General features: G+C 44.1%; 1 protein-coding gene and 1 non-coding gene across 2 annotated transcripts in view; one reads left to right on the top strand and one right to left on the bottom strand.

The window, feature by feature from the left end:
* Positions 1 to 9,442: 9,442 nt before the first annotated feature.
* Positions 9,443 to 23,819, bottom strand: part of LOC142183157 (pulmonary surfactant-associated protein D-like) — a 48,896-nt gene continuing 34,519 nt past the window's right edge. Inside the window, exon 6 of the mRNA XM_075258100.1 lies at positions 9,443 to 9,824. Within this exon, the coding sequence (XP_075114201.1) occupies positions 9,445 to 9,824 (380 nt within the window). The 3' untranslated portion in view covers positions 9,443 to 9,444. The remainder of the gene's footprint in view (positions 9,825 to 23,819) is intronic.
* Positions 14,974 to 15,045, top strand: TRNAH-GUG (transfer RNA histidin (anticodon GUG)). Its single transcript has one exon. It is a non-coding gene; the product is annotated as a tRNA-His (tRNA).

Genomic DNA, 23,819 nt, shown 5'->3' with positions numbered 1-23,819 from the left:
TCCACAAAGAATCTTCCTCACTGAGCCATAAATTCTAGTTGGTAACAACGAAAACTAGTGAAGCTAGCAACTAGTGAAGCCAGCCCTCCTCCTTATACAGGCCCCAGAACCGTCCAATAGGATCATGGTTATGACCAAAACCTGAGGTTCAATCCAAAGAACCTCAAGTATATTCTGAAGGCCGACACTCAATGCACAAACAGATGGCTCAATGGCAAGAAAACCTCACCAGAAACACACACAAATTTTATACAAGTCTTCAGGTCGTGACAATTATACGCCATAGTGGCCCCTGCAAACACTATTATGTCCCTCAGTGGCTCCTCCACACAGTATTATCCCCCATAGTGGCCCCTCCACACAGTATTATCCCCCATAGTGGCCCCTGCACACAGTATTATGACCCACTGTGGACACCCATAAACAATTATTATACTATGGGGTCTTTTCAGACCCCAGAGTATAATAATCCGAGACCCGGGGGAGAAAAACATTTAAAAAACTCTGTTGCTCACCTATCTCCCGGCTCCTACGATGTCGGCCTCCGAAGTAGTCCATCTTCAATGACGTCAGACGTCACATGACCCGGGATGCAGGCCGGGGTCATGAGACATCAGACGACTAGGCCGAAGCCTGCCCGGATCGTGGAGAGGTAAGTAACAGTGTTATTTATTTTTCTTACCGAGCCGCCGATCATTATACTCAGGGGTCCGAAAAGTCCCCCGAGTATAATGATAGCAGCGGTAGCGGCTGTCACTGGGCCCCTAATGTCCCGGGCCCTGTGGCGGCTGCCTCTGCTGCTATGGCGGTAGTTATGCCACTGATCTGAAGACAGAAAAAACAGGATTTTATTACCTGAAATAATTGGAGATGACAGTTTAATAACATTAGAAGGTACAAGACTTCTTAACAACTAAGTGATCTCCAAGGACTGGGATGACCCGGCGTAAACCAATAGTGTCGATGATAATGAAATGGATGCTGAACAGTTGCGGACTGACTAGATCAGATGGGAGAATTTCACTGCCATTTTTTGTTTCAACTTTTTCTTGTGAAATAAAACGGCAAATTACATTTATCTGAGTAATAAAACTTGTTAGGAGAATCTAGGACTTGCTGATCCATAAGACATGCCGCTAATAGGTGACACCTTAGTCCACATAGCGAAATGCAGTATAAAAACACTGGAAAAGACCATGGCAAAAAACTTTCTGCTTCTGTTATAACTATACGGAAAACATCATACTGATATTACCAGGTATGACGGCTTGCCATGTATTTTCTCTTTGTGATTTTTTGTTATCTGTTTCTTCTATTTTTCATTTATTGTATGGTCTCATATTTATTGTATTCTTTCATTTTCGATACACTCTTGCATGTTTTAAGATTTGTAATTCTTTAGGGATATTATAATATCTATGAACGGGAATTAGATATGCTAATATGTGCTCATGTGTAGGGTTGAGTGATTGGGATCGGAAATGTTCGGATTCCGATCGGCGATCAAGTAAATTTCACGATCGCTATCGGAATTCTGATCCCGATCTTTTCGGGCGGGATCGAGATCGGAGGTTATTTCCCACAATGCATGGCTACTGGCCAATCATTGTGGGAAAAGCTTAGCACCCATAGAAATGAATGGAAGAGTGCTGTCTGCGTCCATTCATTCCTATGGATTTACCGCAGCCTGCCACTCTTCTACTTTGTCCCTGTTTTACCGTATACTCAGCTGAATATACGGTAAAACAGGGAGGAAGCAGAAAGTGGCAGGCTGCGCTAAATCACTGTGTTCTGCGCTGCTGTGACGACGACGAGGCAAGTTCGCGAGTAGATAGATACTACCGTACGTTGATTTGTCTACTAGACAAGTCAATGTACAGTATTATGTATCTACTCACGAACTTCACTCAACTTACCTGCACAGAAGTGCTGCCACTGCCCTCTTCTGGTCTGATCTTCTCTCCTTCACATGCCTTCAGAGTTCCCTGTGCCCCCCCCCCCCGCCTCCCTAGACTAGTATTATAGAGATGCTGGGAGAAGGCGGGGCTTGTGGCTTAGGAGAGTGTGGGTGGGTACTGGGAGGGGAGACGTGAGTCCCTGCCCACACTCTCCTAAGCCACAACAAGCCCTGCCTACTCCCATCATCTCTTACACTAGCCTAGGGAGTTGGCAGTGCTCTGAAGACCTGTGAAGGAGAGTCCAAGACCGGACCGGACCAAGAAGAACCGGGAGCAGCAGCGGATCTGTGCAGGTAAGCAGACACCAGGGGGGATTTTTTTTAATCACTACACAGCGTGGAGTCCAAAAATTGAAATTGAAACAATTTTTGGACTATATTCTGTGTAGTGAATAGGATCACTTTTAAAATCTGATCTTCGATTATTAAAAAAATCCCATTGATTTGCATTGGGATCGGAATTGGGATCGGGATCGGGTTTGAATGGAAAATGATCGGAAATCAGATTTTAAAAACGATCCTGAAATTTCAAGATCGGCTCAACCCTACTCATGTGCTAAGGTCATCGTTTTAGAATCACAGTTGAATGTATTTCTCAATCAGAAAAAAGTGGGTGTTTTTAGTTTATGGATGTTGTGGGGAGGTAGCTCGCCCTGGACCACACATATGTTAGAAACCTGGGGATGATAGCGGGACTCCTGCACTTTGTCTGTCACCGTCTCAGAATGTCTTTTTAAACCTTGTCAAAAATTCAAAATCATGTTATGAGTAAGGAACAGAGATGAGCGAGTAGTGTTCGATCGAGTAGGTGTTCGATCAAATACTACGGTATTCGAAATACTCGTACTCGATCAAACACTACTAGCTGTTCGAAGTTTAAGGTTCGATGCCGAACCAGCGTTGATTGGCAGAATGCTAAACATTCTGCCAATCAACGCTGGTTCTTCTCTTACCTTTAGAAGTGTATTCCGTGCAGCGTCCCCGCGGCGTCTTCCGGCTGGAATTCACTCTGCCTAGGCATCCGGCTTAGGCAGAGCCGACTGTGTATGCACGGGTATGCCTCGTCTCTGCTCAGGCGTCGGGCATGCAGAGTCAGCTCTGCCTAGGCCCCGATGCCTAGGCAGAGTGAATTCCAGCCGGAAGAAGATGCGGTTACGCTGCGCCGGGAGAAGACTTCACTCGTGGACTTGGTAAGTATAATTTTATTGAATTTTGCGTACCCCTGAAACGAGCATTTTCCCCCATAGACTATAATGTGGTTCGAAATCCGTTCGAACAGTCGAACAGTGTGCGGCTGTTCTAATCAGATTTCGAACCTCGGACGTTTTAGTGTTCGCTCATCTCTAGTAAGGAACTCTGAGTTCCAAAACACGTTATCTAACATGGATTGTTCTGAATAATGGTCAAAAATTGTTAGAATTCCTTTGGATTGCTGAATTTATCTTTGTTTTTGTTCTTTATTCACGCTGTCCTTACTGTGACTGTTATTACACTTACAGTGCTTTGCAAAAGTATCCATTCCCCTTGGACTTTTTCACATTTTGTCACCTTACAATCACAAACTTAAATACATTTTCTTGGGATTTAAATGTAACGTCTCTGTCTGTTCGGGTCTCTGTGCCATCCTCCGTGCACACCCTTTTGATTCTTTGCTTAGAGTTTTTCATTGCACTGTGTGAATACTCCTCTATTTCCACCACACCTGTCTCCTGCACCTTGTTCTGTCTATTCATCAAATTGATACTTCTAGTCTTGCTTTTGTGATTGACAGCCTGTCTTCCAATAAAGTCTAGGGCTGGTCATGTGCTTTCTATATACAGGCCATCAGGCCACACAGAATCGCTGGCTATTGAGACTCTGTCCTTAGACTTTGTCCCTGCTAAGCTTCTCTGCCTGCTACTATTGTATTACTGACCTCTGACTTTCCCTTTGACTATTCTATTGGATTTTGATTCGGTACTGCGTTGTTTGACTGTTACTGAATCCTTGGCTAGCTGACCTCCCTTTGTTGTTGTTTGTCTTATCTTCGTTCTGTGTTGTCACTTATATAGGAAAGGCCTGTCCACCAGTTGCCGCCTATTGCTTAGGATAGGAATGGCAAGCAGGAAGGGGCAGTGGGAGGAATTCAGTTTAGGGCTCACTGTCTGACCCATTATGCATTTGAATATGAGTGCATAGGCTGGATTCAGATGAAGCAAAGGCCTTCTTCTCTTGCTGCTTACCTTTAGTTCCAAGCCCCAGGTGGCATTGATTCCCACACCTACCATAGTACGGACCCCCTCACCAACTGCACTTCAGACTATCCTTTCTGATCTTTTGAACCTGTTACAGAAGAGTAAGTCTCCCAGCTACTTTATTCATCTCGCCCTACGACTTGCAGAAGTGACCCCTTCCCCTCACACCTTCTCCAATCTCTGTCGCCTGCTGTCACAACTTACCTTACCTGCTAACTATTGACCCATCTCTAACCTCCCCTTCATCTCTAAACTCTTGGAACGCCTGGTCTATTCTCGTTTAATCCTCTGTCTCTCTGCTAACTCTCTACTTGACTCCTTACAATCTGGCTTCCGTGCTCTGCATTCTACTGAAACAGCTCTGCCAAAAGTCTCCAATGATCTCCTAATGGCTAAATCCAAAGGTGACTTCTCTCTTCTTATTCTTCTGGACCTTTCTACAGCTTTTGACAATGTTGACCATCATCTCCTCCTCACTATGCTCCGCTCAGTCGGCCTTAATGACACTGCGCTCTCCTGGTTCTCCTCTTATCTCTCAGACCGCACCTTCAGTGTATCATTTGCGGGCTCTGTTTCTTCCCCTCTTTCCCTTGCTGTTGGTGTTTCTCAGGGCTTAGTCCTAGGCCCCCTGCTCATTTCTCTCTACACAGCCCCCATTGGACAAACCATTGCCAGATTTGGCTTCTAGTACCATCTTTATGCTGATGACAACTAATTATACACATCTTCCCGTGACATCACTCCTGCACTAATACTAATTTCTGTTGTCTCAAATATCATGTCTTCGCTCTATCTGAAACTAAATCTCTCTAAGACTGAACTACTACTGTTTCCACCATCAAATAGATCTGTCCTTGATATATCCATTGCAGTCTCAGGCCTTACTATAACTCCCAGGCAGCATGCCCACTGCCTTGGGGTCATTTTTGATGCAGACCTTTCCTTCACCCCTCATATTGAATCACTCACACGCTCATGTCACCTCCACCTCAAAAACATCTCCAGAATACGCCCTTTCCTTACCAGAGATACATTAAAGACACTTATTGTCTCTCTCTCAGTAATCCGTTTTTACGTTATCTGTACTGGTATGGGCGCTACATAGATGACCTACTCATCGTGTGGGTCGGAAATGTAGCGCCCATACCAGGCTTCATAGATTTTTTGAACAGTAACATTTTTGGTTTAAAATTCACCTTTGAAAGTCACGTTACAGTTATTAATTTTTTGGATATTACTTTGAGGGGTTCTGTAGAGGAGGGTAGGGTGTTTACAACTTTATACAGGAAACCAACAGCAGGTAATAATTTATTAAAGGCTAATAGCTGTCATCCAAAGGCTACTGTTCGGGGCATCCCCGTGGGGGAACTAATACGCGCTAAAAGGGCTTGCAGCAATAATGATGACTACATTAAACAAAGTGGAGAACTTGTAGAAAGGTTTAAACAAAGAAATTATCCTGAGTGGACACTCAGAAGGGCTACAGCTTTGGTAGATAAAAGAGAAAGGAATTCCTTGCTTTTAGAATCCTTGTCCAACAATAAAGTGGAAGAAAAAGGATTAGTATTCACTACATCATACAGTCCCGAATTTAATGAGATTAAAAAAATCATTAAAAAGAATCTACCTATTTTAGAAGCAGACGAGATTACGGGCAAGATTTTACAGCAAGAAGTGCATTTTGTACCCAAAAGGGGCGCTACTTTGGGTAGTACCCTTTCTCCCAGTCATCTTTGTACAGATGAATCGGTCCACGAAAATGTTAAAGTTAAACCAGGTTCATTTAAATGTAAACAACTAAGATGTAAAACTTGTAAGCATACGAGCAACATAACTAGTTTGAGAAGCTTAACCATGAATTATGAAGTTAGGTATCGTACACACATGGACTGCGGTACAAATGCGGTAGTTTACTGCATTAGATGTGAGCCATGTAGAGTTGAATACATAGGGTGTACATCAAGACCATTGAGGGTTCGGATCCTAGAACATATAAAAGATAGTAGCAAAGGAATACTGGAGGGTATATCAGGGGCTTCAAAGCACTTTGCCCTGGAACATAAAGGATCAGTATCCACACTTAGGTTCTGGGGGATAGAAAAAATTCAAGAATCGTCAAGGGGAGGAAATGTGAAAGAAATGTTATTTAAAAGAGAAGCCTGGTGGATACTACGGTTTGGTTGTAGACAACCGCAAGGCTTAAACATGAGATCTGATTTAGCCCTTATTTATTGAGTCAGGTTGATGGCAAGGGTATATGTATTTATTGTTTATTGTTCTATTTGTCTGTCTTTATACACCTTATGTTTATTTTTGCAGTTTCAGAAGTTCTGGACAGTGCTAGCCGCAGTTTGTAGTAAGATTCATCAAATTCTCTTAGTCCCGGGACTTTGTCATAAGGTTTGAATGTTGAGTTTACCTCATTGGTGTAGTTCGGTCACGTGACCAGTAGTAAATTGTGAATGGAGTTTCAGTCCATTCACATATAGGGGTAAACGATAGGGAGTTATTATTGGTCTCCCTGGGTCATGTGACCGGACACACGCAAAATACTATGTAGGAGTTTTCCGGGTAAATAGAGACATAGCAGGAGTATAGAATTCATTAGTACAATTGTTCTAAGATCTATAATTATGCCATTTATATGTGTGTGGTATCTCCTGATTAACTAAGGAGTGTTGCTTGCTTTCTTTATGATCTCTTTGGTCTCCGTTCCCTCTCCTTTTGGAAAATAGAGTTGGAAGCTAAAACTTTATTAGTATTTACATCGGTTGTTTAACCCCCTGAAGGGAGGTTCTACTCAGTACATTAATTGATTCCACTTGAGTTTTAAGTTCCATTTGCTTTATAAAGGTAGATGCTATTTTCACTTGTATCGAGCACCCAAAAGGCTATGATTAAGAGACCTTGCGGTCTTGAAACGCGTCAGCCAGTTATGTGATACCAGCGTTTTTTATCACACTTCATGTTTTTCTTCCTTTTGCACTTGTTTGTCTATGGTTCTATACCGTTTTAATATGAAGAAATAAAGAACATAATTTTTACTATGATGAAGAGTTGCGGATCTTTCCTATATTTATACGTCTTTGAATACTTCTCCCCTCTACAATCTATTCTGAATGCAGAGGCCAGGCTCATCTATCAGTCTAGACGCTACAGTGATGCCTCTGGTCTGTGCCAGTCACTACATTGGCTGCCTATTCATTATAGAATAAAATATAAAGTTATCCCCTTCATCCACAAGGCTCTCCATAATGCTGCACCTCCCTACATTTCCCCCCTCATCTCTGTCTACCGCCCAACCCGTGCTCTCCGCTCACTCAATGACCTAACACTTACATCCTCTATTATCAGAACCTCCCACGCTCGTATACAAGACTTCTCCTGAGTTACACCACTTCTCTGGAATGCTCTACCCCGGACAATCAGATTAACTCCCAATTTCTACAGTTTCAAACACAAACTAAAGACTAGGGTTTAGCCGATCTTGACTTTTCAGAATCGATTTTGAAATCCGATTTCCGATCATTTTTCATTCGAACCCGATCTCGATCCCATTTCCGAACCCAATGCAAGTCAATGGGATTTTTTTACTAATCGGAGATCGGATTTTAAAAACAATGCTATTCACTATACAGCATGGAATCTAACAATTGAATTGTTAGAATCCACGCTGTGTAGTGATTTTTTTTAATCACTAAGTAGCCAGAGGATTTTTTTTTTAATCCTCTAGCTACTTAGTCCCCCCTGGTGACCACTTACCCGCAGAGATGGCTGGTCCGGTGCCCGGTATTCTCGCTATTCTTCACCTCGCTGCCCCCGCCTCCCAGGTTAGGAGAGTGTGGGCGGGTTAAGAGAGTGTGGGCAGGTACTTGGAGGGGATACGTCACGGCTTCCCTCCCTGTACTCGTCCACACTCTCCTAAGCCACAATCCCCGCCTTCTTCCTAGCTCTTTAAACACTAACCTGGGAGGCGGGGGCAGGGAGGAGAAGAAGAACGAGAACACCGGGCACTGGACCACCCATCTCTGCAGGTAAGTAGCTAATAGAGATGTCAGCTAGTCTCCCTTTAGAATGAATGGACACAGCCAGCGTGCAGGGGGTTAAGGCTGTGTGCCGGCTGCTTCCATACATTCCTATTGAACTGCATCGGAGCCTTCACACTTAGTATATACTCTGCTCAGAATGATTGTTAGCTTTTCCCACAATGTTTGGCCAGTAGCAAAGCATTGTATGAAATAATCACCGATCTCGATCCCACCTAAAAAGATTGTGCTTGGATTTCCGATCGCGATCGTGAAATTTTCTCGATCGCCGATCGGAATCCGATCTTTTCCAAACACGATCACTCAACCCTACTAAAGGCACATCTTTTCAGACAGACCTATCACAATTTCTAATGTATACCCTTCCATAATATTATTAGAATCCCCAAAATGTAACCCTCCTCTGTCCCCGCTCCCACATTTCCCCACATGATATGATGTCATCTCATGCTAACTTTATATGTCCAAGCTCCATCCACATGTTAAAGGACACGAGTAGAGACAGCTCATAAAGTTTTATGTTTGTGTAATGACAGTCACCTCTATTACAACATTGTCTGACCTCTGTATAAGCAATGCCGCCCCTGCTACCTCTTGTGTCACCCCCTCTACCTCATAGATTGTAAGCTCTTGCGAGCAGGACCCTCAGTCCCAGTGTGTTTGTTATGTATCTTTCTGTCTGTATTTGAACCCTACAAATTGTACAGCGCTGCAGAATATGTTGGCGCTATATAAATAAAATGTATTATTATTATTATTATTATTATTCTGGAAAGAGTAATTACTAAATCCAGGTAAGATTGATATATCTAAGAAATCTACACACCATACATGGAAAAAAGAACTGTTTGAGAGGAGGAGTTGTCATGGGGCCTGGGCTATCATGTAAGATGAAGGATGAGAGCTCCCTTCTATTCTGATGGGTTTGAAGGAAGAGGAATTATATGTCATGCTACCGTGATGAAGGGGAAGGAAGACGTGAGCCGATCTGATACAGTAAGGGAAATGCACTATGTTACAAATGAAAAATAATAACCAAATGATAAAACACACAAATAAGTAGATTCATAATGAATGTTTAATTGATTTTGCGAGTGATTTATGATTATTATTTGATTGACACTATATATAGAGGCTTAGATGCTTACTGCTTAAGTTTTCCGTAGTTTTTTTGGGGGAGGGAGGGTTATCAGATAATCAAAAAAGACTAATATTCACAGATGATCAGACGTTTTTCATCACAATTCTTATCATTCCAATACCCATCAAAATACATTTCTACACAATCTTCCACTCCTTTATCATTATTTGGTTCTCCTTTAGCCCAGTTTGAGTAACTTATTGTTTTGCCATCTGGATATCGGAAGGTCCCCTCAGTATCTATGTCAGTTATACCCAGAAATGGGAAAACTTTATACTGTGCGGCAATTTCTTGCACAGCTTTGTTCTCCAGAGCGTTTTGTGGTGTAGCCAACTGTCCTCTTCCATTGGTACATTCTGCTTTTCCATCTTTGTAGTTACCCTGCGCACCTTTTGTAACATAGATCTTGTCGCCAGCTATTGTTATATCCTTAAAGAATGTTAAAGCTGAAATAAAGAGAATATAAATGTCATTTTAGCAGATAAATTGAAGGTTATCATTACAGAAAAAGTCCACGTGGTCTATCCTGCTTGCCCTTATATTATTACCATTTTATCTTAGGATAGACATTATTCCAGGCTCGTAGACTTACCACATCTGATGGAAGATTGTTCCAAGTTTCACTCTAATAATATTTCCTTCTATAATATTTTCCTATGCAATATATGGATGTGGTTTAAAGCTAATCCCCCACGTAGAGAGCCGTGGAAAAAATCCACTGTGTGAAAAACCGTGGCAGCAACCCATAGTAATTTTTCCCGCAGGTTTCTGTTTCAATTCTTTTTTTTTTTTTTTAAATGTAGATTGTGATACCTACATAGAGCTCACAATGTACATTTTTCCCTATTAGTATGTCTTTGAAGTATGGGATGGAAATCCACACAAACACGGGGAGAACATACAAACTCATTGCAGATGGTTTTTTGCCCTTGGCAGGATTTGAACACCAGGACTCCAGCGCTGTATGACTGCAGTGCTAACCACTGAGCCACCGTGTGACCCCTATTTCATTTCTAACCATAGGGAAACCACCAGTGTTTCGGTAAGTATAATTGGCATATTACGGTTTCCAAAACCGCCATGGTCTACTTTTCCACAATGTGTGGGTGTGATTTGATACTTTGCAGGGACTATGAAGTGCAAAAACCGTTTCCAGCGTGGCCAAACCAGGGTGTTTACGTCAAGTGGGGCTCCGGTCTAAAATTAGCTTTCTACAAAGGCAGATGGGCCTCTATTAGCCCATTCCCCCACTCTCCAAGCCAGAAAGCACCCCAGAGATTTATTTCCCTTTGCTGAAACTCCAGCATTTACAGATTGCTGCTAACAGTTTGGCTCATCAGGGAACCTTATGAACACAGACCTGCTACTTCCCCCATAATGGCACGGCACTCCGAATAATCTTTGTAACAAACATGTAACAATGAACACACAGAACAAGCATTAAACACATATGTCTGCCATCTTACAGTACTTATCCACATAATAGTAATGAGACCAGTCCTGGAGTAAACATACCTTTACCATATTGCTCCAATTTTGATTCAAGAGTGCCAAGTCTTCTATTTAAAGATGTTATTTCAACTTTTAAGGCGTCAAGTGCTGCAAAAAAAAACCCACACAATACTTAGTAAGAGAATGTGCCATAAATTAACTCAAGTCATTTACATTTTGTATGAGAAACAAGTTATATTACTGTAATTGTATCATGTGAGATATTTTATAATCCTGTCTTAAAATATTCATATTGTTGAACTTGATGTTGCATCAATCTAGTATAAATCATATGTACTATAGTATTACTTAAAGGGGTATTCCAGTCAGAGCGAGGATATGGGTTAATTTGCTGATTGGGTCCCAGCAGTCGGCAGTTCATGTTTTAAGGTGGCAGGACAGACAGCGAGTGCCAACCTGAGTGCTATATTTTGGCTTTCCAGCAATCCCATTGGGATTAATCCTGCAATGTGCCATGTATGTCCTGCCAATTCATTCAAGCCTGCGACGTAAAGCACATGGGTTCTTGTAAGTGGTGAGGGTCTTGCATTTCACCATGGATTTATTGATTGGCCATGACGCTGAGCGGTGAGGAACGTCTCCTGTACTCCTGATAGTACTCATCCATAGAAAATGACTGGGGGGCGTTCCTCACCATTCAGTGTCATGGCTGGGCAGTAAGCAACGCCCCCTCTCACAGTACAGTGCAATAAACGCTACTGTGAGGAAGGGAATTCATAATTGACTGTCAGAATCGCCTTTCTGACACAGAAAAGCTACGGTACCAGCACCGATAGCTCTTCAGCGGGGGCACAGAACAGGAAAGGCGATAGTGCGCTGAATTCATCTCTGCCCCCAGTGTCATGTCATCCTCTCCTTCATCTGCCCCCAGTTTCACGTTCCACCTCAGTGTACACATTACACTTACCTTCTCCTCGTTCCCTCACTGCTCTCTCTCTCGCGCGCACAGTTGTAGACGTGATGTGACGTCATCACATCGCGTCTACACAGCCAGTAAGCGGCGTGCAGCGGCGAAGCAAGGAGCTGAACTGTGACAGCTCCTGGCTACAGCCGTGTATGCGTTCAACTCAGATCTGCGTCCTCTGGACGCAGATCTGAGTTGAAATCGGGACATACCTCCCTCCAACCAGGACCGCGGGACACGTCACTGGAATCGTGAATGTCCCGCGGAAATCTGGACGGTTGGGAGGTATGGCTTTGGGTGATGTTGGAGCATCTTATATAATATATATAACATTAACACTATAAGGTGACCATCCACCACTGCCTGTTGGCTGATGTTAAGTGGTGCTAGAATGTCACACAGTAATTCAGAGACTCATACACACATCTTCTGTATTTCCTGCTCAAACATGTGGTGGCAGCCATTTTAGCTCATCTGAGATGAACTGCCATATAAACAGCCTGTCTTTGGGTTCCTACTAGGACCTCACGTCTGTATTTCCATTCAGCCTGTGTTTAGGCAAGTACCTTTACCATGTAATTGTCAGAAAGCAGATTAGGGCTCACATCTGTGCCCGGGAGTCCATTCTGCAGGTTTCCGTTTCCTGCTCAAAACTGAGCAGGGAACGGAAACCTGCTGGCATCTTTCCAAATCCATTCATTTGAATGGGTTTGAAAAGTGTCCAGCCATGGGCGCCGGTGAGCGTTTAAGCTCTCCACGGCGAAACCGTTTTTTTTTTTTTTTAAACCAGACACAGAGTCGGACATGCAGTACTCTGTGTCCGGTTTTAAAAAAATGGTTTCGCCGCAGAGATCATAAAACACTCACCAGAGCTTACGGCCAGACTCGGCATGAAAGGCTTCTATCTTCTGCATGCAGAAGATGGAAACCTGAGAACAGAGTGCCGAACGCTGGTGTGAACCCAGCATCAGCTAACACAAAAAGTTCTGAAGACCAAAACTGTCTGTATCCTTAGAAGATTATTGTGCACTACTATCACTATGTTACCGGGAATGCCACTTTCTCCTTTTTCGCCTCTTGGACCTGCAGGTCCCCGTTCTCCTTGTGGTCCTGGTGGCCCGGCAATGCCTGGTAATCCAGGTGCTCCTGAAATAAATATATCAATAGGCTTAGAAGAGGACAAACATATCACACATTTCATTCTGTTTTGCTTATCTCAGTGGGAGTAGGGGGACAATCCATTCCTCTCTTCATATAGTGAATGTAAGTGGAGGGGTTGATTCTCCTCACAGCCCGCACAGTTGTGTTTGCAAACTGTTGTTGTGTAAATAAGACTAAGGATTCTACAAAACTCACAACTTGAAAAATCTTGTATTCTATGTCCTTGTATGTACTTCTGGCCGCTTGTATTATGATTACAGATAGGATATTATTGACAGCAGCAGCTTTGCTGACTGTGCTCATGGGTTGTTTTTTATCTGCTTAGATGCATATATTTGCCTGTATTTACAGTCCAATGTTCCTGGATCTCTTAGTTACTCCTGGCAGAATGGCAGAATATTAAATCAGCCATGCGTGGGGGAAGGGACAGGCTGCTACTTATTGTATTCCCCCCCCCTCCCCCCCAGTCCATCAGATTAGTACTTTCATTGTCAATGGAACCTTGGACAGATGACACCAAATTGGATGTTATGGGCAACTGCTTCATTTTACTTTTCCCCCACTTTAGATAAATCATCCTCCATTATATTTTTGCTTTGTCAGCACATATTTAAGTTTCCATTCATATCTCTTAAAGTGAGGAGCAGCGGAAGTGACCTCCCGTTGTTTGGTGGAACGTTTTGCAGCCACCCATGCCAGCTACTTTCTCTAGTATCATATAAAAATAATATAATAATATAATGATATTCACCTCTGTCTCCTTTTTCGCCTTTAGCACCATCGACCCCAGGTAGACCATCCTTTCCTCGAGCGCATTTAACTATAGTACAGGAACTTTCTATGTCGTCACATTGCTCTGCAGCAGATACGCTAAACAGAAGGAAGCAGAGAGCCAAAAGAGGACGCATTCTCCAAATCTTCTGTATCTGTAGAGGAATAGTGTCCATCAGATACTAATATATGATACATCATGGGGACAGGTAAACTGTCTCAACTACAATTATTAAGGTATTGTGTGAAACACATATTGGGAGTCTGATGGTCATCCTAGGAGTTTACATATTAATATAGTACAGTTGAAAAAATACATAAAATATCAAGTTCCACCAAGGAATGGGAAAGGACATGACTCATGGAAATAAATATTCTATCCATATTTATACGTATCAATGCTATTTTGCTGTAAAAAGGCATCTAATCCCTTTATGAAGCTGTGATCTGTTCCTGCCGTGACCAGATCCAGATTTGCAACCTTTACAGTAAAAAAGCCTTGTCGCCTCTGGAGATTATAAACCTTTCTCCAGACGGTAGGAGTGCCTCTTCTCCGGGTTAAACAAATTTAACTCTTTTAATCTCTCCTAATTCAGGTCCTTCATGTCTCTTACGCTAGGTTCACACTAGTGTTTGGGTCTCCGTTCGTAGCTTTCCGTCTTCTACCGGCAGAAGACGGAAAGCTGTCAGACTGGGTCTGGCCCTGAGCAGCAGTGAGTGTTTTATGCTCTCCGCCGCGAAACCGTTTCTTTTTTAAAACCGGACACAGAGTACTGCATGTCCGACTCTGTGTCCGATTTTAAAAAAATGGTTTCGCGGCGGAGAGCATAAAACGCTCACCACCGCTCACGGCCGGACATCTTTCAAACCCATTCAAATGAATGGGCATGAAAGAGTCCTGCAGGTTTCCGTATCCTGCCTCTGTTTTGTGCAGGAAACGGAAACCTGCAGAACGGAGACCGTTCTAAATAAGCTAACAGTGGATGTGGCACTGACCCCTGGGGTACACCACTAATAACAGAGGACCCAGCACTGAACCCTGGGGTACACCACTAATAACAGAGGACCCAGCACTGAACCCTGGGGTACACCACTAATAACAGAGGATCCAGCACTGAACCCTGGGATACACCACTAATAACAAAGGGCCATTCTGAGCGGTCATTGAACTCAACTCTCTGGATACGATCCCTTAACTAGTCTTCAATCCCATTAAAAACTATCAATGTCATACACTAACAAAGCTAGCCGTGATTGTATAGTGGTTAGTACTCTGCGTTGTGGCCGCAGCAACCCCGGTTCAAATCCGGGTCATGGCAATCTTAGTTTTCTGAAATTTCCCCACTGTGGGACTAGTAAAGGATTATCTTATCTTATCTTATAACATATACTGTATAGCTTGGTAGTTCTCTCATACCTTTTTTATTCTATCATCTTTCATAACAAAACTGATCTATTAACTAATAACATATTCGTGAATTCTGTTCTGGATAACATATTGAATGGATGATATTTATATGAAATGTAATGGACTTCAATATAAGAAAATAGACAAAAATACTTAAATACATAAATGAAGTATTATAATACTACTGCAAAAACTAAACAAAAATAAAACCCTAAGAAGTCAGAATCTGTCTGTTGTATGAAGTTGTATAATCTCAGTTTCAGTAGATGATACATACCATTCCAGTTAAATGGAGGAGGAGAACATCAACCACTGGAGTTATAGAAATATTCCGCACAGCTCTATATATACAGAAGTTTTTAAGTGATTGTTTCCTTATTTGCTTGTAGGTGATGCAATGGCAGAGAATGATCAGATATATAGATAAAACCTATTGGGTAACGCTTGGCAGTTCAACAAATACAAAGCAAACAAAGCTTTTACAATTATACTATTGTATTTATTTTGCAAAACTGCCAAGATATGTTCCTTATGTAGTACACAGTAGTAGTTAATTCATCAACACCCCTCCCCCCCCCCTTCCCCTTACACATAGCCAGGAGATAGGAGAGGTGTTTAGTGTGCTCACTAGTATGGAAAGTATACTTTCCACATGTATACAGAAACAACCAAATAGAAGACTGATGGAAAGGTTAGTTTCACCACTGCCCATACCCCAGGGCTTACTGGGATGGGGTGAGGGGAAAGTGAAGGGGAGGACAGTGTTAACTCTTTCCACGGTGACCATAGCTTTATAAATCTATCACGCGTTCTACTGGACCAACTAATCAATTCCTCAAACCTCATGATCTTCTTAACTTTGGCTATCCAGACTTGTATCATTGGTGTGATGGATTGTAGCCAGAACAAAGGGAAACTACTTAGAGTTTACTCAAATATTCCACATGTGAAAGGAATTTGGTCGGTTTCTCAGATATAGATTCTTCGTTACCTTCTTGCCAAAAAAAAGTTTTTCCTTGATAGTATGCTGTTCATTTTAGAACATAATGTTTTTTTTTCATTTGAGGACGAGTTATATCAACAGTGTCGCGGAACCGCAATGGGCATGAAATTTATACAGTTGGAAAACAACTTTATTTATTCCAATCATAAATGGTAAAAAAAAAACCCATTGTTTTCTACATTCAGTATATAGATGACATCCTATTCATTTGGAGGGGATCACCAACTAATCGGACTGAATGTATAAGCCATCTTAACACAAATGACTGGTGGTTATTTTTTACGAGTAATTGCTCCAACAATTGTATTGAGTATTTGGATCTAGTTCTAGTTCTGGTGATGCCATGGAGAGCGATCTGCTGCCTGCAACATTCTTTGGCAGTGGGACAGTAATGGTGTGGGGTGGCATTTCTTTGGAGGGCAGCACAGCCCTCCATGGGCTTGCCAGAGGTAGCCTGACTGCCATTAGGTACCAATATGAGATTCTCAGATCCTTTGTGAAACCATATGCTGGTGTGGTTGGCCCTGTGTTCCTCCTAATGCAGGACAATGCCAGACCTCATGTGGAGTGTCAGCAGTTCCTGCAAGATGAAGGCATTGAAGCTATAGATTTGTCTGCCCGTTCCCAAGACCTGAATCCGATTGAGCACATCTTGGACATCATGTCTCGCTACATCCACCAACGTCACATTGCACCACAGACTGTCCAGGAGTTGTCAGGTGCTTTAGTCCAGGTCTGGGAGGAGATTCCTCAGGAGACCTCCCGCAACCTCATCAGGAGCTGCCCAGGCGTTGTAGGGAGGTCATACAGGCATGTGGAGGCCACACACACTACTCAGCCTCATTGTGACATGTTTTAAGGACATTGTATCAAAGTTGGATCAGCCTGTAGTGTGTTAATACACTTTAATTTTTGGGGTGACTCCAAGTCCAGGCCTCCATTGGTTAATAAATTTGATGTCCATTGATGATTTTTGTGTGATTTTGTTGTCATCACATTCAACTTTGTACAGAACAAATTCAGATCTAGGAGGTGTTATTGGAGGGGTCCCTTTATTTTTTTGAGCAGTGTATTTTGATAATGGGAGGAGACATCAATCATAACCTGGATACAACACTGGACTAATTCCACCAAAACTGCCTCATCGCTGTAGAGTTATTCATGAGACCAGTGGCGTAACCACCGCCATAGCAGCGGAGGCAGCTGCCACAGGGCCCGGGACATTAGGGGCCTGGTGACAGCCACTACTGCTGCTATCATTATACTCGGGGGGTCTTTTTGGACCCCCGAGTATAATGATTGGTGGACCGGGAGAGGTAATAAACATAAAAAACACTGTTACTTACCTCTCCACGCAGTGGCGGATCCAGGGTTTGCGGGGCCCTGGGCAATTGACTTTGGCGGGGCCCTACGCGCAGCGCGCCGCAGCAAATTAGGCCCAGCCCACTTTTATGTTGAATCCGCCCATTCTCATTCATTTTTCATGTGATTCCACACAGTATAATCCTCCTACAGTCACCTGTAAATTATATGTCCTCCCTCCATCTCTCCCCATTTTCATATACACCCTTCATTTACCCCTAGTTTCATGTCCCCCCCCTCTATCTATGTCCCCAGTTTAATGCCATTCTACCCCTTTATCTGCCCACAGTTTCATGTCCCCCCCCCGTCTCTGCCCCAGTGTCATGCCGTTCTCCCCCCTTCATCTGTCCCAATGTCATGCCATTCTCCCCCCCTTCATCTGCCCCAATGTCATGCCATTCTCCCCCCTTCATCTGCTCCAGTATCATGCCATTCTCCCCCCTTCATCTGCCTCAGTGTCATGCCGTTCTCCCCCCCTTCATTTGCCCCAGTGTCATGCCATTCTCTCCCCCTTCATTTGCCCCAGTGTCATGCCGTTCTCGCCCCTTCATCTGCCCCAGTGTCATGCTGTTCTCCCCCCTCCATCCACCCCAGTGTCATGCTGTTCTCCCCCTCCATCTGCCCCAGTGTCATGCCGTTCTCCCCCCTTCATCTGCCCCAGTGTCATGCTGTTCTCTTCCCCTTCATTTGCCCCAGTGTCATGCCGTTCTCCCCCCTTCATCTACCCCAGGGTCATGCCGTTCTCCCCCCCCTTCATTTGCCCCAGTGTCATGCTGTTTTCTCCCCCTTCATCTGCCCCAGTGTCATGCCGTTCTCCCCCCTTCATCTGCCCCAGTGTCATGCTGTTCTCTCCCCCTCCATCTGCCCCAGTGTCATGCTGTTCTCACACACACACACACACGCGCGCTCACCTTTCCTCTTTCCCCCGCAGCTCTCTCCCTCATACACATATTGTAGACGCGATGTGACATCATCACATTGCGACTACAAATGCCGGAGCTCAGCGTTAAAACAGGAGCTGAGCTGTGACAGCTCCTGCTTTAAACGCCTATGTATTCAGCTCATCGGCATCCGTAGGACGCCGATGAGTTGAAATCGAGACATGCTGACCCAGGGCCGGCTCCATGTTTTTATGGGCCCTTAGGCGACAGAGCCTCAGTGGGCCCCCTTGTAAAGGAGGCGGGGGAGTCGAGACACTGTGCGTCGCAGATGAAGCGAGTGACGTCATGCAGGAGTGTGGCGTCACCAACGCCATACCTCCCAATTTTTAAAGAGTAGAAAGAGGGGTAAAATGTGCGGCGCGCTCTGCGTGCTGCGGCAAATTTGGCTCCACCCACTTTTATGTTGATTCCACCCATTCTCATTCATTTATCATGTGCTCCCACACAGTATAATCCTCCTACAGTCACCCGTAAATTATATGCCCCCCCTCCATCTCTCCCCCAGTTTCATATACACCCTTCCTCTGCCCCCAGTTTCATGTCCCCCCTCCATCTCTGTCCCCAGTTTCATCACGTTCTCCCCCTTCATCTGCCCACAGTTTAATGTCCCCCGTCTCTGCCCCAGTGTCATGCCGTTCCCCCTTCCCCTTCATTTGCCCCCAGTTTCATTGGGCCCCCTCCATCTCTGTCCCCAGTTTCATGCCGTTCTCTCCCCACCCCCTTCATCTTCCCCAGTGTGATGCCGTTCCCCCCTCCCCTTCATTTGCCCCCCAGTTTCATTGGGCCCCCTCCATCTCTGTCCCCAGTTTCATGCTGTTCTCTCCCCACCCCCTTCATCTTCCCCAGTGTCATGCCGTTCCCCCCCTCCCCTTCATTTGCCCCCCAGTTTCATGGGCCCCCTTCATTATGTTCCACCTTAATATTTAATACAAAACAAACACTTACACTCACCTTCTATCACTCACTTTCCATCGTTCCCCCGACGCTCCTCTCTCCAGTCACATATGCGATGCAGGAGCTGTGACCTCAGCTCCTGCTTAGATCCGGCCCGGCTTGCGTGTGTAGGCGCGATGTGATGACGTCATCGTGCTTACACACGCAAGCCGGGCCGGAGCTTTAAAGCAAGAGCTGATCTCACAGCTCCTGCTTTAATTGCGTATGTATTCAGCTCATCGGCGGACGGACGCCGATGAGCTGAAATCGTGACAGGCAAGTGCCGGGGGGCCCCCAGAGGCTCTGTGGGCCCCGGCACTTGCCCGACTATGCCGAGCTGACCGGGACCATTTTGTTAGGGCCGGGCCGCGGGGCCCCGCTAAGCGCGGGGCCCCGGGCAGTTGCCCGGCTCGCCCGGCCCTGGATCCGCCCCTGTCTCCACGATCCTGCCAAGCCTCCTTCCTGACATCTCTGACGTCACATGAACCCAGCCTGCATTCCGGGTCATGTGACGTCCGACGTCATTGAACATGGACAGCAGCGGAGAAGGCAGCGGAGAAGACCGCGTAGGAGACGGGGAACAGGTAAGTAACAGTAGTTTTTTATGTTTTTTCCCCCGGGTCTCCGATTATTATACTCTGGGGTCTGAAAAGACCCCAGAGTATAATAATTGTTTATGGCTGTCCACAGTGGGACATAATACTGTGTGCAGGGGCCACTAAGGGACATAATCCTGTGTGCAGGGGACACTATGGGGGATAATACTGTGTGCAGGTGACACTATTGGGGATGATACTGTGTGCAGGGGCCAGTAAGGGACAAAATACTGTGTGCAGGGGCCACTATGGGACATAATACTGTGTGCAGGGGCCACTAAGGGACATAATACTGTTCAGGGGTGACTATGGGACATAATACTGTGTGCAGGGGCCACTAAGGGACATAATACTGTGCAGGGGTGACTATGGGACATAATACTGTGTGCAGGGGCCACTATGGGGGATAATACTGTGTGCAGGGACCACTATGGGGGATAATACTGTGTGCAGGGACCACTATGGGGGATAATACTGTGTTAAGGGGCCACTATGGGACATAATAGAACGTGCAGAAATGCGTAGGAGGGGGTCGGTCGAGGTCTTCGGCGTCGGTGTTGGTCGGGGGGGCCATGTCAAAGGTTCGCCACGGGGCCCCGCCATTCCTAGTTATGTCACTGCATGAGACAGATCTGTATGATTCTTGGAGATGTATGCAAGATAGCAAGTGAGGTTACACATTTTTTTCTACATCTTATAATGTATTTATTCCAGGATATATTTATTTCTCCTTAATGGAGAAGGAACCTTTGACCTGTCCAGCTCTACAATTGGTAATATTACATGATCGGACCAAACCCTATCCCAACCACTAAGTTATATCTACAGGCCCTCATGTCAGTAACAGGAAGCTTAACAGTCATATCCTCCACCATATTCTCCACCTAATGCAAATCAATCGAAAGAACATCTCTGTAATGACATCATGACAAATATGACTTTATTGTAGCAATTTGATGAACAGAACAAATTCTGCGGAAAACCTTATATGAAACCCTAGTTAATAAAACAAACATATTGCAGGCCTGGGAAAGTCATACACAGCCTCGTGGTGTGTATACATGTCTCATCTTATTGTAATTCAGGCCACCTTTTTAGAACATTTTACAGATAAGACAACACAAGGAGTACAATACAGTGACCAGATTTTCAAGGTTGTGTAAAGTCTACAAATGGACAATCCAGGGTCTCTTAGCTGAGTCATGAAATCAACTTATTGGAAAGGCAAATAGAAACATTTGGTTCGTCATATAACACTATTGTGTAACCCATTATCAACTTCTATCGACAATCTCTTCATACCCTGGAATGCTTATAAAGCAGTTACAAGAGGAATGTGCATTAAGGCGGCTTCTCTCTAAGATCCACCGTGTAGAATCTCTACATAAGACCCTACTAACCCCATCTGTAAGCTGCGATTTACTCAGAAACTTGAAAATTGCCCTCCCCTCTATGTATAAACATGTCCTTCACTGCTTATAGGCCTCCTAGTATGTACATAGCAATAAGTCCAGAGTACTTTTAGCTAGGCAACTCAAAAGCAGGGCAACGAATTGCATATCCCACTCTAATCGTATCAGTGCACTTCTACATCACCTCTATAATTTAATAGAGGGCAAAAAGGTTTATTGGCCTTCTCTCCGAGATACACAGTCCAGTCATATTAATGTGACTACCTGTCAAAATCCAGAAAAACCACCTTTGGCAGAGCGGACTGCTGCGAGACGTGCAGGAAGAGAGGGGATGTCGTGATGATGTCACTGGGATGTTGAGCCATGCCGACTCCAGTGCCGTGTCCAGCTGCACTCGGTTACGCATCCATGGAGTGAACAACCCGATCGATGGTGGTCCCACAGATTCTCAATTGGGTTCAAGTCTGGAGAATTTGCTGTCCAACGGAGTACGGTGAACTCATCCTGGTGCTCCTCAAACCACGCACGAAGACTGCGAGCTTTATGACACGCCGCATTGTCCTGCTGGTAGATGCCATTATCCTGAGGAAAAACAATTCGCATGTAGGGGTGAACATAGTCCGCAAGGATACATACATACATACTTGTTTTGATCCATCGTGCCTTCCACAATGATGAGTGCACCCAGATGGCTGATGATACATGCCTTCTGCGATTGGTTATGTAACGACGTCAAAAGTAGGCGGCGGTCACATTAATAGGACTGGACTGTGTATATGCAACTTCTTATTGAAATTAAAGTTCCCTTCTTTGAAACCCACAGATATCCAGTCCCTGTTTTGCCTGCTGTCAAATCAGAAATAAGGCTGTGCATATGTGCACTCAAAAATAATTATAAACATGTTTCTCCACCTCTTGCACATACTGGTCAATTTCATTGCTAAATATGTGAAAATTCTAGTTACAAAATTATTAATTTTAAAGCCTTAGATCATTAGTTTAGACCAGGGGTCCTGAAACTACGGCTCAGGGCCACATGTGGCAAGCTGAGGACATTTATCCAACCCGCCACATGTGGCCCACGTGTCGTCGCCTGGATCGCTCACTAACAGAGAATCCAGTACGGGATTCCCCATTAGTGAGCTTTTGTCACTGTAGGCCGCGGTCCACGCAACCGTGGCCTACACTAACTGCAGAGTGTGTCTTCTGTCCCAACGCAGCTCATCGCGCTTGCAGTCTGAACGAGGACGACGTTCAGCGGCTCTTCATGGGTAAGTATAAGTGTGTAAGGGTGTGTGTAGGTGCGTACTGAAGAGCATATAATATTGTGGGGGGGGCATACTGAGGAGCATATAATACTGTGCGTGTGTGGGCCTGTGTGGAGCGTATAATACTGTGGGGGTGCTACTGTGGAGCATACAATCTTAGTTTTTGGATTTAGATCAATATGCTTCTCTTCGGAGATGTTTGTGTTGCCAATCCCCACCTCGTGGGTTTTTGTTTTGTTTTTTTACTTGTTCCATGGCTCTAAATTTTAAATTGCCACAATGTTGATTTAAAAAAAAAAAAAAAAAAAAAAACATGTTTAGAAGCCCCTGATGTTTTGGTTAGAACATTATTAATGCTAGTGGATATGTCTTCGGACATTCTAATTTTCAATTACTGGATATTACATCTGATTTACTGGAGATTACATTCCTTGCAGCAAATTTGGTAAACCACATACCTGGATTTACAATTTAAATGACTATTAATCTTATACATCTTTTTTCCTGTACTGGTTGAAAATCTGTCAATTTTTCTGCATACTGGCATACCTGGCATCTACTGGTTCCACACTTATAGAAACCTTTGATGTCGGCCAGTAGTTCTGAAAATTAAGATTCTCCTGGTATAAACAGCTATCATGCAGAGACCAGTGAATATTTATTAAGTAAGGGAAAGTCGGTCTTGTGACCTCCCCAGACACATTTTCCGATTATCTGGTGATGTTCCATTTCCCCGTTTCAAGAAACGGAACATCACCAATACTACTCCCACACCCCATCAAACTTACTTGTCTTCTTGTCCAGACTTCCTTCTACATGGAAGTAGGGGGAGGGAGTGAGAGGGAGGTAGTGTGGTTCAGCCTACAACTTCCATGATGCATTGCATGAGCTAAGACAGCAGGAAGCTACACCCTGTAAACAAATGCAGAGGATGTCAGGAGCTCCCATAGAAACCCAGAAATCACTCAAAACACTTATAAGTTATTTGGGTCATTTAATAACCCATTAATATCAACGTTTTTGCTCAGAAAACCCCTTTAAGTTTCATTGTGATTTCAGTTTAGTCACCTCTGTCCCATAATTTAAGTTCAAATAAATTTGTCCTGAATTAGAACATAAATTGGCTTAAAACATGTTATATGCCACCGTGAGGGCTAGTAGGACTATATC

The sequence above is a fragment of the Leptodactylus fuscus genome, chromosome 10, assembly GCF_031893055.1.
Source record: "Leptodactylus fuscus isolate aLepFus1 chromosome 10, aLepFus1.hap2, whole genome shotgun sequence".
Classification (NCBI taxonomy): domain Eukaryota; kingdom Metazoa; phylum Chordata; class Amphibia; order Anura; family Leptodactylidae; genus Leptodactylus; species Leptodactylus fuscus.
The sequence above is the reverse complement of the archived record's forward strand: the minus strand, read 5'-3'. Positions and strand labels throughout refer to the sequence as shown.